At 36.2% G+C, this 16,915-nt stretch overlaps 4 protein-coding genes across 6 annotated transcripts; 3 read left to right on the top strand and 1 right to left on the bottom strand.

Annotated features, from left to right (window-relative positions):
- Positions 1 to 517: 517 nt before the first annotated feature.
- Positions 518 to 6,810, top strand: LOC141901680 (X-linked retinitis pigmentosa GTPase regulator-like). 3 transcript variants are annotated; one of them, XM_074789106.1, is made up of 19 exons: positions 518 to 554; positions 1,134 to 1,259; positions 1,349 to 1,441; positions 1,516 to 1,740; positions 1,940 to 2,092; positions 2,171 to 2,332; positions 2,430 to 2,591; positions 2,686 to 2,810; positions 3,030 to 3,212; positions 3,296 to 3,434; positions 3,524 to 3,570; positions 3,707 to 3,799; positions 4,113 to 4,283; positions 4,390 to 4,500; positions 4,585 to 4,732; positions 4,877 to 4,972; positions 5,050 to 5,177; positions 5,264 to 5,500; positions 5,583 to 6,810. In XM_074789106.1, exons 1-19 carry the CDS (start codon positions 524 to 526, stop codon positions 5,604 to 5,606), a joined length of 2,454 nt encoding a protein of 817 aa, XP_074645207.1. In that variant the 5' UTR covers positions 518 to 523; the 3' UTR covers positions 5,607 to 6,810. The 3 variants fall into 3 exon arrangements, with proteins under 3 accessions (XP_074645207.1, XP_074645200.1, XP_074645213.1); XM_074789099.1 differs by having other exon boundaries at positions 4,387 to 4,500; XM_074789112.1 differs by lacking the exon at positions 518 to 554 and having other exon boundaries at positions 1,135 to 1,259; positions 1,533 to 1,740; positions 4,387 to 4,500.
- Positions 6,811 to 7,227: 417 nt separating this feature from the next.
- Positions 7,228 to 10,366, bottom strand: LOC141903755 (radial spoke head protein 4 homolog A-like). The gene is made up of 9 exons (XM_074792037.1): positions 10,090 to 10,366; positions 9,777 to 9,966; positions 9,421 to 9,696; positions 8,866 to 9,034; positions 8,687 to 8,784; positions 8,461 to 8,602; positions 8,025 to 8,134; positions 7,666 to 7,925; positions 7,228 to 7,579 (listed from the first exon to the last, which is right to left on the bottom strand). The coding sequence occupies exons 1-9, from the start codon at positions 10,248 to 10,250 to the stop codon at positions 7,351 to 7,353; spliced, it is 1,635 nt and encodes a 544-aa protein (XP_074648138.1). The 5' UTR covers positions 10,251 to 10,366; the 3' UTR covers positions 7,228 to 7,350.
- A 100-nt stretch (positions 10,367 to 10,466) lies between these two features.
- Positions 10,467 to 12,530, top strand: LOC141906977 (toll-interacting protein-like). The gene is made up of 7 exons (XM_074796494.1): positions 10,467 to 10,589; positions 10,854 to 11,027; positions 11,120 to 11,253; positions 11,349 to 11,397; positions 11,490 to 11,642; positions 11,723 to 11,801; positions 11,883 to 12,530. The coding sequence occupies exons 1-7, from the start codon at positions 10,503 to 10,505 to the stop codon at positions 12,119 to 12,121; spliced, it is 915 nt and encodes a 304-aa protein (XP_074652595.1). The 5' UTR covers positions 10,467 to 10,502; the 3' UTR covers positions 12,122 to 12,530.
- An 80-nt stretch (positions 12,531 to 12,610) lies between these two features.
- LOC141914812 (putative RNA-binding protein EIF1AD) lies at positions 12,611 to 13,888 on the top strand. The gene is made up of 5 exons (XM_074806119.1): positions 12,611 to 12,814; positions 12,967 to 13,088; positions 13,174 to 13,282; positions 13,375 to 13,483; positions 13,567 to 13,888. The coding sequence occupies exons 2-5, from the start codon at positions 13,002 to 13,004 to the stop codon at positions 13,754 to 13,756; spliced, it is 495 nt and encodes a 164-aa protein (XP_074662220.1). The 5' UTR covers positions 12,611 to 12,814; positions 12,967 to 13,001; the 3' UTR covers positions 13,757 to 13,888.
- The last annotated feature ends 3,027 nt before the right edge of the window (positions 13,889 to 16,915 follow it).

Here is a 16,915-nt window from a genome sequence, read left to right as displayed (position 1 = left end):
TGATTCCCACGCGCTGTCAGTTAAATTTATTATTTCAAAGTCTCGTCACGTGAAAGAAATTTTGAGCATTCCTTAAGTGGGCCCGCCCGGCTGGCCGGGGCCGTCGTGCAGTTTGCAGGTTTGGCTAAATCTAGCGAACCGGCACTTACCCAGCAAGTACATCGCTTTTAGAAGAATGTGCAACCCCCATAAGGAAAGGACCTTTAAGTTAGATAGGTTCAAAATTACTGAAACTAACTGATATAATTATTGCCCCGAACGCGGGCAGCAGTGCTACCAGACCAGCTGATTCGAAATATTCATTAATGCAATGAATTTTATCAATCAAATTCATAACTTGAATGGAACATTTTCAGTGTTCCCAAAGAAAACACAGAGTTGGACCGCTTATTAGAATATATTATGGTAAAATTCTAATGTTTCCCAATAGTGAAAAAACTCAACAAATTCAGGGTTCGACCGCCCCACATACGGATTTGCTCATTGCGATTGATCCTTGAGGTTGGTTGTTGAGGTAACAAACATGGCCGCCGACGACGATCATGACATTCCTGGTACGAGAAAAACGACGCGAATCGGCGCTATTTTGTCGAGCAGTGCATTGTAGTTTATGATTAATTGTAGACATTAAATTTGAGTTTTGAAAAAAAACTATATTCATGCACCGTCCCCATTTAACAACGCGTTATACATACTTGTTTGGTAAAAAACACCTTTCCTTCCCGCTTCCCTTCCGTCGGGCGTGCGTCCGGCACACCACCACATTCCACAACATAACCGGCAATCGTATCATCGGCATGGTGCCCGGGGCACCGGATACCTCGTGTGGCCTGTCAGATTTTCTATGGTGGAATCTAATAGATCACCTCAGCGCAAACACTCCTCAAGCCACAAACTCGCTACTGTTGGTCTGTCAAGTATCCTCAGAATAATCCTGTCACTGTTCCAATTCTAAAATCTAGTTTTCTACTAAAAAAGACAAAATTCCACCAAACCCCATCAATAACGTTCTAAGGTTTTTTGGCGCCTCCTATTTTTAAGATTTTTTGTGGAATTTTCATTTTGGGTCTGAATTTTTAAACTGTATATCGATAAGTTATTACTATTCAGTCAATTTGCCAATTATATTTTAGAGACTGGAGGTGTTTTCACTTTCGGAAAAAGTCGATTTGCCGAGAATATTCCGAGCAAGTTCTGGATACGAAATGATAAAGTTATAGAGATATCGTGCGGAGATGAACACACTGCCCTTATAGCAGGTAGTATAACCTTCACTATAGGATGGATTTCATCTTATCTTAGATATTTGCAAAGATATCGAATAGTTTCTGTTTATGTTTTATTTCAGAGAGTGGGCGAATATTTATGTTTGGATCAAATGACTGGGGTCAGTTGGGTCTCGGTACGACGAAACTGCAGACGAAACCAAGCTGTATCAAATGTAAGTTTCATACACATTTTTACTGCGCGCTCTAGACTTTTCACTGTATCAGCTTTTGAAACATGATATTACAGCTTTGAAACATGAAAAGGTTAAACTCGTCGCTTGCGGTCGAAACCATACGATTATGTCGACGGAATCGGGAAATCTTTACGGCTGTGGAGCGAATAATGACGGTCAACTCGGTTTAGATGAAGAGGATGGTAATAATACGTCGGTACCAGTTTGTATTCGATCATTCGACCAACAGAATTATAAACAGCTGTCGGCTGGAACTGATCATAGCGCCGCTCTTACAGGTTTGTACAATTCCATATATCTATTTGACTATCTTATAACTAACAGTATCAAATCTTTATCTTTTGATGAGAAATTTTCATTTTACTGGTACCCGGTACATGTTTTTCTATGTCAATTTTATTTTTTCGAACAAAAATCTCACCAAGCAGTTTCGTCCCTCCTTAATAATGTTTCTAGGATATTTCCATTCTTCTTCAGATGAGGGAATTCTCTACGTATGGGGTGGTGGTTCTGAAGGTCAGCTTGGTCTAGGTGATGACAGTTTAGAGTGTCTGCTACCTGAAGAGTTAGACTGGGACGATGATATTATCTGCGTATCATGTGGATATTATCATACAGCCTTTGTAACAGGTTAGGAAGAAAACAAGCATTCATTAAGATATTCAACATTAGACTGGTATTGATTGAAGGAATTTGTTTTCTTTTAAGCTCACGGTAAACTTTACACATTCGGGGAGAAAGAATCTGGTAAACTCGGTCTCGGAGAAATTGAAGATAATGTAGAAACGACCACACCACAGCTTGTAACGTCATTACAAGAGAAAGTGAAATGGGTTAGCTGTGGTGGCTCACATACTGCTATCATCACCGGTAGGCTTACACTACCAGTTCGAATCCTAGGCTGAAATAGTTGACCAATTCTTCATTTTCTATGAGATTAATTGACGTTTCGAACAATTTTTTCCAGAATCGGGTAAGCTGTACACATGCGGTGATGGGTCTCAGGGACAACTGGGTCATGGACCTACTCAAAATTTACAGATATGGCAGCCTACATTAGTGCGGGCATTCGCTGATTGTAAAATAACGCATGTATCGTGCGGTGACAATCATACAGCTGTTATTACTGGTAAGTGTGAAGATATTTGATGACATATTTGGACATATTTTTTGTTACCTGACTAAAACAGGACATCAAGGATTTGTTCTCCTTATGATTTTAGATAAAGGTTTGTTATATTCATTCGGTGATGGTCGTCATGGGAAGCTGGCCCTCGGTGAAGAAAACAGCGCTAATCAATTCCGTCCATCTCAAGTTGCCAGATTCAAAAAGTTCAACGTCGACAGCGTAAGTTTTACGTGAATCCTAACTGTGTAATGATGTAGTTATATAGATGAAAAATGTGTTGCCTGATGACTGCAGCGCGTCTATCGATAGAAATCAATAATTCAAAGCATAGTCTAATTAGATAAACATACATCCCAACATGCATAAAAGTATCGGCCGCATATTGATTACTGAAATCTACCATCATTACTGAGGAGTGATTGATTCGTGTATTTTTAGGTCGCTTGCGGTGGTTGTCATATGTTAGCACTTGCTCATTTAAAAGTAGAAAATGGTGAAGCGGAATTATCGGATGAAGAAGAAGAAGATCCGATACGAATGTCCACATCAGATCGTTTGTCAACTCAACCGAGCGAAGATATGGAACTGAGTATCTCGGCCAGAGATCGGCGGAGAGCGCATGTGTGTATTAACAGTTTCAAATGCTTTTCTTTCATTTATTCGAGGCAGGTTGTTTGTCATATGTAATGAGGGAAATTTTTCAGGTACCATCTCCATTATTAAATCGAACGTTACCCACGCTGAATAGTAGTTTTAGAGCTCAATCACTGCCACCGCTAAACTCTACTTATACACCAGCCACTTTAGACCGAGGAAAAATACCACAGATACATCATGATAAAGGTACGTACTGTGTATGCTATATGATATGCAAAGTAAGAGATTCGTTCATAATCATTTCAATACTAGTGTAACTTTGACTTTTTTTTCAGACAAATCCGAGAATGAAGAAGAAAGTGATGAAGAAAATGAAGTACCAGTAAGCAGAATTTAGCTACTATAACATCCAAAATCCATACTTCTTAGCACTAAAACCTATTTACTTTTTGTTTTTTGCTGTGATTGATTGATTCTTGAGTTGTTTACTATTGCACTCTGTCTTATCCACGCTACAGGATGAAGGGAAAAAGCCTGTACCCCTTTCTCGTTCGAAAATATCGCCTAAAGTTTCTCCAAGACCATCCCCAAAACCTGTGCCTAGGATGAAGGTAACTACTTGGCTTTACGATTATCATATTAGATACTTTGCCCATGTTTCATTACTACCCTAAACGAGAGATCTTTTGGATATTTTGATGACTACATGTTCTTTGCGTTACATTACATTACATTATATCATCTTTATTTCTGAATGAATAACAATTAAATATTACAGAAATAAACTAAGAGCATGTAATATTTATCATTAGATGTAATATATAATTCTAATACAACGGCAAGAATACCAACAGCTTGAGTACTGAAGGTATGTCCTCCTAATTACATTTGATGACTAACCTAAATTATTTTGTGCTTTTTTAGAAAATAGAAAAAGAAGAATCAAATGATGAGGAAGTAGAGGAGAAAGAAGAAGATGAAGAGATTGAGGACCAAAAACTGTCTGAAAAACATGAAAAGAAAGAAAATGATAAAGAATCGGAAGAGGAAATAGATAGTGAAGAGGAAGAAGCAAAACTGAAAGTCAAAGGAAAGGTAAGGAGCAAATTAGAATATTAACTGGTAAATAAGGTAAATGCGCATAGGTGCTTGAAAAATGACAATGGCGTTGCTTAATTGTTCACATTTCTATACGAAGAAGGGAAAAGACAAAGAGAAAGACAAGAAGGATAAAGATAAAGACAAGAAAGAAAAGAAGGATAAAAGTAAAGACAAAAAGGATAAAGATAAAAAGAAAGGAAAGGATAAAAAGGTATACTGGTATTTAGCGTTATTGAACTACTTGTTGATGATATTGCGAACATGATTTGTAATTTTCTTTTTTTGTTCAATCAAGAAAAAGGAGGAAGTCTCAGAAGATGAAGAAGAAGAGAAAGAAGATGATGATGATGAAGACAAAAGTGAGGAAGATGAAGGAAAGAAAAAGTCAAAGAAAAAAAATAAGGACAAGGACAAAAAGGATAAGACAAAGAAGAAAGATAAAGGTACCCGGTAGTCTTCATCGATTGATTGTTTGAAAAGGATAGACTTCCTTCCTTCATTATCTCCAAATTTCCTTAATTGTTATATCCTCTTGATTGAACTGCACTGTTTTTGATTTGTCTGAGTGATTTTGATAATCTATGTAGATAAGAAGAAAGGTAAGAAAAAAGAGGAGAGTGAAGAAGAAAATGAAGATGAAGAAAAAGATGAAGATGAAGAGGAAGTAGAAAGCGAGGAGGAGGGTGAGTACAGAAATCTAAGCTTCCGGTGCGTTTTGAAGTTTAATTTGTTGCTTTAGTGTATGAATTTATCATTATAGAAAAGGGGAAGAAAAAGTCTAAAAAGGATGATAAAAAGAAAGGAAAAGACAAAAGTGATAAGAAAGACAAAGACAAAAAGGAGAAGGAAGACAAAAAGGACAAGAAAAAAGACAAAAAGAAGAAAGAGGTGCTATATAGATGATGGTTTCCTGTACTAAATACGGTAAGATTCTGTCTCAAGTGATCTGTACACATCAATTGTATTCATTCTAGGAAACTGAAGAGGAAGAGGAGTCAGAGACAGAAGAAACAAAAAAGACTGACAAAGACGAAATCATTCCAGCCACCGAATCGGTTAAAGACGAATCAAAAAAAGATGATGGTGTAGAAGAGAAAAAGCAAGAGACAAGTGATGATAAATTAGATTCAAAGGATAAATCAGAAGATGAAGCCAAAGAAAATGCTGACAAAAAAGATGATGAAACTGCTCAACCACAACCAGCTAAAAAGGTTTATATTTCAAACATTCATCGATACTGTTAATATATACTGTCTACATTCATCTTGATTTTCAGTATTCTTTTTTTTTCAGTCAAAGCTATGTACTATTCTCTAGCATTGTGGTACAGCGATAAACGGCTTTTGACTCCATGATTACTAGAGCAGCACTGTGATAATCATTAAGAATGAATACAGATCTATGACCTTATGTGCTTATGCCTTACATAGATTTCCATTCCAGGCCAGATTCCACAATATCACAAGGTCTTTAGTTTAAACTAAGCAGGGAAATATAGAAAATAGATGTACCATATTAGGTCCATATGTTCCAATAGACAATTCCAATTGCTGATAAATTATGATTCCTATTACAGTAGAATTCTAAGAATCATATCGATGATGATTAGTTGAATGGAAGATAGGTGTAATAGCTAAATAGATGAACTAATATGTAATGTAGTTTCTTTGTATGATCCTAGTTTTGTGTAAGTGAATTCATGTTACAATTGATGTAAAACTAGTCATTTATTTATCGTGGTTTTTACTTAGACAGAATTCCGTCGATATTGGGACTTTTCTGACCAGTAAAATAAAGCATGTATTTTACGGCAGCTATCTTGGGAGACATTTTCGAAGGGATGTTTACGAGATATATTTCGCTTGTTAGAGTAAAATCACAATTTAGATTTCTTTACTGCAAAAGAGTATTGAACTATGACATACTGAATGTATAATTGTAACACAGATTCGTAGTTGTATCAATGACTAGTTGTTATTACTGTTTCCTTGTTATTATGTATTTGTTACGTATCTATGTATTGATTTATATAAACTATACTTCCACTCTACCTATATTTAATCATATGCGCCATAGTTATTATTTTGTATTAGAGAATAATGTTTTATGTTGTTACACTGCAAGATGTGTGTAATACGAAAAACTATATTGAGGATTTAGTATTTTTCTATTAGCAATAACATGTACTTACGATCAGATGAGAACCTTTCCCCTCATTATTATTATTGAAAAATTTACCATTACCCGGTATTTATATAATGTCTCAATAAGTGAATATCGTTTATATTCATCATGTTAAACAAATATGTTGCGCAACTACTTTTGACATTTCATGCCAATATTGCCATTCCGTCCCTTTTTACTGAATTTTAGATCATTGTTGCAGGTTTTTGCAAGTTATTTGACCACCTTTGATTATTTTGTAATTCCAGCACGCCTAAGACACTAAGAAATGTATCTTGATTTTATACATATTGTATATCCATATGTACATGAGCCTCATTGATACAATAATAAAGAATCATTCCATCCATATTAGAATCTTCTCCATTCATTTACATCTTCAGTCTAGTGAGGGCAGGACAAACATGGATATGAGGTCATGGTTTTGAAGACTTGAATTTGACATTAGTAAACCCCCGATAAACCGCCCCCCCCCCCCCATATACGGCTACCCTCGCCTACCACCAGGTTTTCTCTATGTACATCTCTATACAAATACGTAGTAAAACACCCCCGATATATCGCCATACTCTATACTGCCAAAATCGTTCTGCATCGATGTGGGTGGTCAGGGGATGACTGTAGAAGGCTTTGGTCAGGATTCTTTAATCACCAAGCTTGAACGAAAAAACACGCAGGCAAAAAGAATCCATTGGAATTATCCTCTGCATAGAATATGAACAATATGATATCAAATTAACTGATAATTTAAAAGTTTATTTCCTATTTTATAACAAACCATAAATATCTTATTTACATCAGCGATAACTACCAATTAGAAAATGAGGACGGAAATTATCAATTTTAGTTTTCTGATTTTTTTATGGACGGATTTTATTTAATCATCATCTTCGTCTTCTTCCTCCTGTTCCTCCATCTCTTCTGCTGCCTCTGCAGCTTCATTTTGAGCAGCTCTTAGCGCAGCTTCCTCTTCAGGTGTTGGATCCTCGGTTTCTGTGATTTCTGGTCCGCTTGGATATTCGTCTTGGATCGGAGGTGGTGGTGTTGGGCTGTAGTTCTCAGCTGAATATTTGTGTCCATAACCAACATAAATGTTTTCAAATTTCCTAAAATAGATTAATGGATGAACAAACTGATAATTCATCATTTCTAAAATCAAATCATGTTTGAATTCTAAACAGCTGGCACTTACTTGTCTACACCAAATGCATGAGCACCAGGCCACAGATTTGAGTGCATTACACAGATTGCATATTGCGATACGAGATTTGAAGATATTCTGGCAGTCCATGGTGGCATGTTTTCGATTTCAGCATCTTCTGACAGAGGAGTTAATAAAGGTGGACCAACTTCTGGTTCGGGTTCATCTGGTTCCTCTCTTTCTTCCTCTTCATCCTCATCTTCGAATTCATCTTCATTTTTCTGCACTGGATTCCACCAAGACGTACGTCCCTACAAAATTTGTCAATCAATCGCTGATCTTTAAAATCAAATCAAAAATAGTTTCAGTCTGTTGTTATCAATCATCTGGATCAGATCCTGTTTGCTTACCTGTGGAAGAATATGTTGGACGTGGTGCACCCAGTTTGCTAACGATGGATCTGCAAGTTCTCGAACAGGGATTCCCTCGAAATCAACGTTCTCAACAAAATTATCACGACCTAGAATAAGATAAAGTGCTTATAAATTTATCGGCCGTAAGAAGAAAGAAGATTTAATGAATGCAATCATTAGACAAACGAGAAATGCATAGTGTAACAATTGACGATATGATAAAGATAATATCTATAATAGTGAATGGTGAAGCAGTGTGACAACATTAAACCAGACCTCACCTCCTTCTATAAATGCTGCATTAAATATCAAATCTTATAATCATAAGACATCGAAAGCAGAATAGGGTTTTGGATATAGGGAGTAACTGTTAAGGTAAGCAGTGGGTAACACTTAGAGAGACATTTCTGTAAATTTGACATATCTAACAAACCTTCTCCTTCTTCTTCCTCTTCTTCTTCTTCATCAAACTGATAGAATCCAAGCGGAGATATGTGAGTTCCGGCACCGATACGACCGATCTGAGCTCTCAAATAGTTCGCTTCATTACCGGGGAATGGTGGATAACTGATCACCTGAATAGATCAAATGAATAAAGTCATATTAGAAATAAAGCTACTTGTATTTACCTCTTGAAAACTAATTTTCATCGAACTTACCGGTGCATCTAGACGTCCAGTGAAGAATTTCTTAATTTTTCTAGATATTTGAAGTTGAGATGGAGTAACTGGTGGCAGCTTCACCCATGGTTTTCCAGCTGTAATGATAAGATTGATAAATATAACACTGGATATAATCAGCAATTTACCTGATTCTAAAATAAGTTCCATTAACTTACGATCATTGCAGACAAAGTAAGTTTTCTTGTTTGCACCAGTTCTGTTTTCCTCTTTCGGAATCATTGGTGGGGGCTTGAAATCTGGTTTAGGAGTATCATCCTCTTCGATTTCTTCCTCTTCACCATCTGGATCACGCTCTGTTTGATCCTCCGCCTCTTCTGCTTCAGCCTTTAAATATTATTATCATCGTAACACGTTAACTAAAGAAACACAGTAAAATCTATTTTACTCAAGAATTTGCTAAGGGATCATTCATTTATTACGTACGCATAAAATTTGATTTTTAATACATATGTGTACGTAATAAATAAATGATCCCTAATGCTGCAAAACCTACTTAATCTGGATTAAGAATTCAAACATGACAAATGCTTAAATAAATATTCTTATCAATCCTCTGAGCTCATTGCAAGGCATTGTAAGTTTGAGGTTTTTGTAATGGGGGAGAAGAAAGACCAGAGAAGAACCATCGATCAATGATTTTCGACCCATTAAACCTGGACTAACGAGACCAGTGAACGCCGTCTCTCTTATAAGTGGTTCGATATATTTACCTCTTCTTCTTCCTCTTCCTCCTCTTCGCCTTCTCTGTATTCGACCTCGGCGACAATATAATTCTGCTCGGTTCCGAATATTTTACCCCAGAATCGAACGTGTTGTAACGGATAATTGTCGACCAGGTTCTTCAACGCTAACCAAATACGTATTGTCTCTTCGCGACTTAAACCCGCACCAGCTTGTTCAAAATAAAATGCTAGCTCCATCAAATTAGGAAGCGGAGTTTCCACATCTTCCTCTTGTTGTTCTTCTTCGCCCTCTCCATCACCTCTCTGTAATTTCAAGCAAATCCAAGCATGAATATGGTGATTAATGCCTCAGCTTAGTAGCCCAATTTCTGAAGAAAACTTACTGCGAACAACTTCTTTTGCACTTCAGCCAAAGCTACTTCAGTCGAGGTATCAATTTTGTCTTGTACGGTATCGACGTGTGATGTGAATTTCGCTTTCTTTTCTTCTTTGCTTAGATCTTCAAATATGTCGACAACATTTTCCGGCCGTTCGTCTAAAATCTTTGTTAGCACACGCGATAACTGATCATACCTGCATAAGGATAATATCATGTTGAAAAATTTTACGAAAATTATGTACTTTTGTTACAAATTCAAAATTCCAGTAAAATGATATTTACATAAATGAAGCAGTTAAAAGTTTATCTATACTCACAAATTCAGTCCTGAGTTAGAGCTGGTCTTCAGTAAGTAAGCTTTTGCATTGACATAATCTTTTTCCTTCGGATTTAAATTCAGTTCCATGTTTGCTGGAGTTTGTGGTTTAGAGCCGGCAGTTTGGCTCAAAACCTCGTTGTTTAAAGGCGTTTCTGACATCTCGTCGTTGTCGATGTATTACAGAATCACCTTATCTATAAAGAACAATGATTTTAGGGTGAGATCCGTAGCAGTTGGACGACAAAATGCACTAAACCCTGCAAGAACTGTCCTGCTTGTACTCACTGCTGTTCAGTTGTCAGGGTAAACAACCTTCGTTGCCTTAGAATAACGTCACTTCCGTAATATTTACCGAAATGAGCCGATAAGTGGCGTCATGCGCCCGACGCTTGACAGATCATTGGTGTCAAAATGGCTGCTCCAAATGTGGTAAACAACGCATCTGGGAACAACAGTGCTGCAACTATTGCAGAAAAGAGGCAAAGATGGAAGAACCAGGTAGGTTCCCAAGTCTGAAGTTAATAAAAGGTTTGGGTGGATGGTCAATTAGTGATGAAATTCACTACTACAGTGTCAAAAAGGGAAACTTTTCGATGTCAAACATTTAACAACGAAGGAAATAGAAATTTGTAAAAGACAATTCAAACAAGCTTTATTGTGTGCCCCACTTCGTGTATATAGTACAAGTACAAGTAAAGCTGACCAAGCCTGTAACCTGAAATTCTAAACACGTTTTGAGTTAGATGTTTGATTTTATTGTAGGTGAAACTTGGAGATTTGTCACCCGACTTTTTACGGGTGGGGTTCAATCCTGCTGAACAACAAGTGATGACTGATGCACAACATGCCCAATATTTGATGGCTCAACAACAAGCAGGATTTGGACCCGTCATTCCAGCGAATGTCATTGGCAGACTAAGTATCACGATTGCTCAGGTATAATATTTGTGTTTAACTCCGCAAATTAATTGTTGAAAATTGTGGATCAGGATCTATTTTGGATGGAGAGTATTTTATTCATTTTTTAGGCTAAACTCAGTAAAAACTATGGACTCACCAAAATGGACCCTTACTGCAGAATCAGATTGGGACATTCCATTCTTGAGACACCAACTGCGCATAATGGGGCTAAAAACCCGCGTTGGAATAAAGTCATTCAATGGTTTGTATCTGAATGTAGTTTTATCATTGAAATAGTTTCTATTGATACTCTGATGTAATTTGGCAAGTATTTTATGGGTGTGTTCTATTTTTTAGTTATTTGCCCCAAGGTGTTGATAGTTTCTATGTCGAAATATACGATGAGGTAAGAGTCATAGCCTGTCTCTTCACGTCGTGTCCATTCATTCTTCTGAAATCCTCTTTATCCTATGAGTCGCTTTTATACTTTTTTTGTAGAAAACATTTTCTATGGATGATCGCATAGCATGGTCACATATCCCAATACCAGAAATAGTTCTTACTGGTGAGACTGTGGATGATTGGTACACATTGAGTGGACGCCAAGGAGATGACAAAGAGGGTATGATTAACCTCGTCCTTTCATTTTCTGTAAGTAACTACGAGCCCAATACTATTCTTAATATCCATATATAGTAGAATCTTTGTGTAATAGATGCAAATTCTTCCAGAAAACCACCCAGCCAACAGCAATCTTTCCACAGCAAGTTATGATGGTTCCAGCCCAACCCATCTATTACCCAATGACAGGTAAATCAATGAATATGATAATCTATATTGCGTTTTGTTGGTTTCACATCGCTGGATTATTGTGATGAATTTCTTTGGTAGTTGGTGGTGCTCCAGTTTACAATGCCGGTATGGTGGCCCCCGGAATTCCTGCACAGTACCCGCCGCAGCAACAACCTGCAATACCGATACAACAAGGGCCACTTTATACTGAAGAGGACCTTAAACAGGTGAAGGACATGTTCCCGAATATTGAAGAAGATGTGGTCGTCTCTGTCCTGGAAGCCAATAATGGAAACAAAAATGCAACGATTAATGCTCTTCTGGGAATGGTGGATTAAACGATTACATATTACATGGACTAAATTTTGATGTCGTCAGTAGATGAATGTTGTGTGTATTTATTCTTATCATTATTCATTGTATTGCATATTTGAAATCACTGATAATTCTAATTGTATAAGGATTTAGTACATATCTTCTTACATAGGACAATCAGTTAAGAGTTAGAACTATTGATACCGATTTGAAATTGTATAATTCTTGCGTGAGCAAATCTTTCAGAGTTGATCAACTATATAATTTAGCAAAATTTTTTATGAAATCGATGCTTACAGACTATCACTTAATCTGTTTTTCGAAATGCTAAATCCTTGCCAGGTTCCCCACCGAAAAATGATGCAATTGAAAATACATTATGTATGCATTGGTAAGTGTACTAAATAAATGAAATTATGATATATCATGAAATGACTCTTGACTTTTTAACTCATGGTGGCGTGACTAGGTCTTCCCGCAAATATAAGTATGGATTGGCCGGTGGAAAGCATCTACATGTTTATCGCCAATGATGTCGGAGGTTGTGTCCCGGCAGACACCGGGAACTTTCCATACGACCGGACGGTTGTTGGTGGTAGTTAGATATATCCGGCAGGTGGCAGTTTTGTCGATTTGTAAAATAAATGTGTTTATGAAAATCATTTTTATGGATTATTACTTGCTTAAAGACATATACAGAATAAACTCATTAAAACGTTAGTTATTTGCAATATTTCAAACTATCTGATGGAACGATAAATGATATAGATCCATTCAATAAGGGGGAAATACGCTTTTTTGTTATAACTTCGTCCAGTCAAATTCAATCCAAATTAAAGTGTATTGACATCGACACATTTCTTTTCAGGGATAAAATATTTTAAGTAACGAGAAAAAAGAATCATGTCAAAGGCAACGAAGAGAAAACATGTGGCTAAAGAAGTTCTGGAAGATTTTACATTACCACGTAATGACCAGTCTATTGTGAAGGTACACCACAATTTAATGGGTAGTTTATGAAACCAAAAGATTTGAAACCATACTCGACATTGATAAAAATGTATTTATTTTTTAGGTTGTATCTCCACGTGGTAACAATCTACATGAAGTAATAACTCCGAATGGTGAAAAGTATCTTGTCAGCATGCCTACTAAATTCCGAAAAAATGTGTGGATTAAACGAGGTTTGTTACTAAATAAGAAAATCTTAAATAAACTTAGAAATCCTGTGACCCTATTGGAATATTTTAATTCCGTTCTTATTGACTATTTTCAGGTGATTTTGTCATGGTTGATGCCATTGAAGAAGGCGATAAAGTAAAAGCTGAAATAATCGCCATTCTTTATAAAGAGCAAATAAAACATATTAAAAGTGAAGGTCTCTGGTAAGTAATGAGAACTTATGAAATACAAAAGCTTTTTCTCACTAACGATGCTGTCGTTGAATGATAACTCGTGATATTTTCAGGCCTGCTAATTTCGATGATAAAGTTGATGACAAGCAGCAAGAAATGATTCCCCAGGACATGCTGCCCCCTAGTGATGAATCTGATTATGACAGTGATCAGGAAGATGTAATAAATGTTAATAGACAATGTATAACAGTAGATGATGATGATGATGATTCTGATATTGAATCTAATGATAATTTGAGCTGACAGTTCGAATTTAAAGATTTGATGTAATCAAATGATTCTGGGACTTTTGTACATATGGGTTACTGGGTACTTCGTGTGTGCTAAGAATTATTGCTTATTACATGTACTTGTAAATTGAATTATTACTAATTACTTGTAAATTTCTTCATTGACTGTTATAAATGCAGCATACTTTATTTTAATTAATCAGTGTTTGGTGTTTTTTCATTGTCTCTAATTTGATAAATCGTATAAATGCTTTTTAATTTGACATAAAAAGTGTCCATTATTAGACGCTAGCCTGTTCGAATCAGAGATGAATAAACCGAAATATGGGATTCGAACCCTCATTTCGGACGGATCACTTTGCTCGAGAGTTTGGTCACGTGACAAAATGGCTACCACTTCACTGCACTTCATTTAGGTCTGTCTGCAGAGTTTCCAGAACCTGTCATGTCAGGGCCCAAGACCTGACATGACAGGTGGGACCTCAGGTGACAGGTCGATTCGCTAAAATGAAAATCGTTATGACTGAACCGATGATAGGCGATTAGCAGATATGATAGGCGCGGATTTAGAACAAATGATAGCCGATAAGAACACAAAGAACATATCGTAGTGCTTTCTGAATATATTATTCAAAAACAAAAAACAAACTATGATGTGTTATGAATTCATTTAAGAATTTATGTTTGTCCGTTTATAAAAAGTTGTTGAACTATATCGCCTTATAATAATAAAGATGGAATGATTGTGAATTATTGGAGAACATTGAACGAATTGTTTACAATTAATTTATTTTTTTGTAACACGAAACATAAAAATATCAAGATCAGGCAAAATGATACCAGTAGTGCCTTATGTAATCATAATCAGTATTAATAACAATCATTATACTCATTAAGATTAGGCCCTATATTATTATATATTATGGTAATTTTATTATATATAATTTTTATGGTCTCTTTATAGCAATGAATATAATATAAATTGCTAACCATGGATAGAATTAATCTTAAGCTACTATAAAACAATAATTTTGAAGCGAGACCTCACACGGCAGCTCGCGCCATTTTGCAGAGCTTCTCGGGACCTGTGGTGACAGGTCTGCATTAAAACTGATGAAATGAAGGAAAACTTTAATTTTTATGGTCTCTTTATAGTAAAGAGTATAATATAGATTGCTAACCATAGATAGAGTTAATCTTAAGTTACTATAAAACAATAATTATGAAGCGAGACCTCACACGGCAACGCGCGCCATTTTGCAGAGCTTCTCGGGACCTGTGGTGACAGGTCTGCATTAAAACTGATGAAATGGAAAAAAACTTTACTTTTTATGGTCTCTTTATAGTAATGAATATAACATAAATTGCTAACCATAGATAGAGTTAATCTAAAGTTACTATAAAACAATAATTATGAAGCGAGACCTCACACGGCAGCTCGCGCCATTTTGCAGAGTCTTCGGGACCTGTGGTGACAGGTCTGCATTAAAACTGATGAAATGAAGGAAAACTTTAATTTTTATGGTCTCTTTATAGTAATGAATATAATATAAATTGTTAACCATAGATAGAGTTAATCTAAAGTTACTATAAAACAATAATTATGAAGCGAGACCTCACACGGCAGCTCGCGCCATTTTGCAGAGCTTGTCGAGACCTGTGGTGACAGGTCTGTATTAAAACTGATGAAATGAAGGAAAACTTTAATTTTTATGGTCTCTTTATAGCAATGAATATAATATAAATTGCTAACCATGGATATAGGTAATCTTAAGTTACTATAAAACAATGATTTTGAAGCGAGACCTCACACGGCAACGCGCGTCATTTTGCAGAGCTTCTCGGGACCTGTGGTGACAGGTCTGCACTAAAACTGATGAAATGGAAAAAACTTTACTTTTTATAACCTTTATATAGTAATAAGTATAATATAAATTGCTAACCATAGATAGAGTTAATCTAAAGTTACCATAAAACAATAATTTTGAAGCGAGACCTCACACGGCAGCTCGCGCCATTTTGCAGAGTCTTCGGGACCTGTGGTGACAGGTCTGCATTAAAACTGATGAAATGGAAAAAACTTCACTTTTTATGGTATCTTTATAGTAATGAATATAATATAAATTGCTAACCATGGATATAGGTAATCTTAAGTTACTATAAAACAATAATTATGAAGCGAGACCTCACACGGCAGCTCGCGCCATTTTGCAGAGTCTTCGGGACCTGTGGTGACAGGTCTGCATTAAAACTGATGAAATGGAAAAAACTTCACTTTTTATGGTATCTTTATAGTAATGAATATAATATAAATTGCTAACCATGGATATAGGTAATCTTAAGTTACTATAAAACAATGATTTTGAAGCGAGACCTCACACGGCAACGCGCGCCATTTTGCAGAGCTTCTCGGGACCTGTGGTGACAGGTCTGCACTAAAACTGATGAAATGGAAAAAACTTTACTTTTTATAACCTTTATATAGTAATAAGTATAATATAAATTGCTAACCATAGATAGAGTTAATCTTAAGTTACCATAAAACAATAATTTTGAAGCGAGACCTCACACGGCAGCTCGCGCCATTTTGCAGAGCTTCTCGGGACCTGTGGTGACAGGTCTGCACTAAAACTGATGAAATGGAAAAAACTTTACTTTTTATAACCTTTATATAGTAATAAGTATAATATAAATTGCTAACCATAGATAGAGTTAATCTTAAGTTACCATAAAACAATAATTTTGAAGCGAGACCTCACACGGCAGCTCGCGCCATTTTGCAGAGCTTCTCGGGACCTGTGGTGACAGGTCTGCATTAAAACTGATGAAATGAAGGAAAACTTTAATTTTTATGGACTCTTTATAGTAAAGAGTATAATATAGATTGCTAACCATAGATAGAGTTAATCTTAAGTTACTATAAAACAATAATTTTGAAGCGAGACCTCACACGGCAGCTCGCGCCATTTTGCAGAGCTTCTCGAGACCTGTGGTGACAGGTCTGCATTTAAAATGATGAAATGAAGGAAAACTTTAATTTTTATGGTCTCTTTATAGCAATGAATATAATATAAATTGCTAACCACGGATATAGGTAATCTTAAGTTACTATAAAACAATAATTTTGAAGCGAGACCTCACACGGCAGCTCGCGCCATTTTGCAGAGCTTCT

Source organism: Tubulanus polymorphus, chromosome 1 (assembly GCF_964204645.1).
Source record: "Tubulanus polymorphus chromosome 1, tnTubPoly1.2, whole genome shotgun sequence".
Classification (NCBI taxonomy): domain Eukaryota; kingdom Metazoa; phylum Nemertea; class Palaeonemertea; order Tubulaniformes; family Tubulanidae; genus Tubulanus; species Tubulanus polymorphus.
Note: the sequence above shows the minus strand (reverse complement) of the source record. Positions and strands in the feature narration are given on the sequence as shown.

What these genes read in the sequence shown, in the direction of transcription:
- LOC141906977 (XM_074796494.1), top strand. Translation starts at nt 10,503, where the DNA reads ATGGCTGCTCCAAATGTGGTAAACAACGCATCTGGGAACAACAGTGCT. An exon ending in GGCAAAGATGGAAGAACCAG is followed by an intron (nt 10,590 to 10,853) that starts GTAGGTTCCCAA and finishes ATTTTATTGTAG; the next exon opens with GTGAAACTTGGAGATTTGTC. An exon ending in ACCTCGTCCTTTCATTTTCT is followed by an intron (nt 11,643 to 11,722) that starts GTAAGTAACTAC and finishes AAATTCTTCCAG; the next exon opens with AAAACCACCCAGCCAACAGC.
- LOC141901680 (XM_074789099.1), top strand. Translation starts at nt 524, where the DNA reads ATGGCCGCCGACGACGATCATGACATTCCTG. An exon ending in GAGATCGGCGGAGAGCGCAT is followed by an intron (nt 3,213 to 3,295) that starts GTGTGTATTAAC and finishes GAAATTTTTCAG; the next exon opens with GTACCATCTCCATTATTAAA. An exon ending in AGAAAGGAAAGGATAAAAAG is followed by an intron (nt 4,501 to 4,584) that starts GTATACTGGTAT and finishes TGTTCAATCAAG; the next exon opens with AAAAAGGAGGAAGTCTCAGA.
- LOC141914812 (XM_074806119.1), top strand. Translation starts at nt 13,002, where the DNA reads ATGTCAAAGGCAACGAAGAGAAAACATGTGGCTAAAGAAGTTCTGGAA. An exon ending in ATGACCAGTCTATTGTGAAG is followed by an intron (nt 13,089 to 13,173) that starts GTACACCACAAT and finishes TTTATTTTTTAG; the next exon opens with GTTGTATCTCCACGTGGTAA. An exon ending in AAATGTGTGGATTAAACGAG is followed by an intron (nt 13,283 to 13,374) that starts GTTTGTTACTAA and finishes GACTATTTTCAG; the next exon opens with GTGATTTTGTCATGGTTGAT.
- LOC141903755 (XM_074792037.1), bottom strand. Translation starts at nt 10,250, where the DNA reads ATGTCAGAAACGCCTTTAAACAACGAGGTTTTGAGCCAAACTGCCGGC. An exon ending in TGCAAAAGAAGTTGTTCGCA is followed by an intron (nt 9,697 to 9,776) that starts GTAAGTTTTCTT and finishes TTGAAATTACAG; the next exon opens with AGAGGTGATGGAGAGGGCGA. An exon ending in TTACTTTGTCTGCAATGATC is followed by an intron (nt 8,785 to 8,865) that starts GTAAGTTAATGG and finishes TTATCATTACAG; the next exon opens with CTGGAAAACCATGGGTGAAG.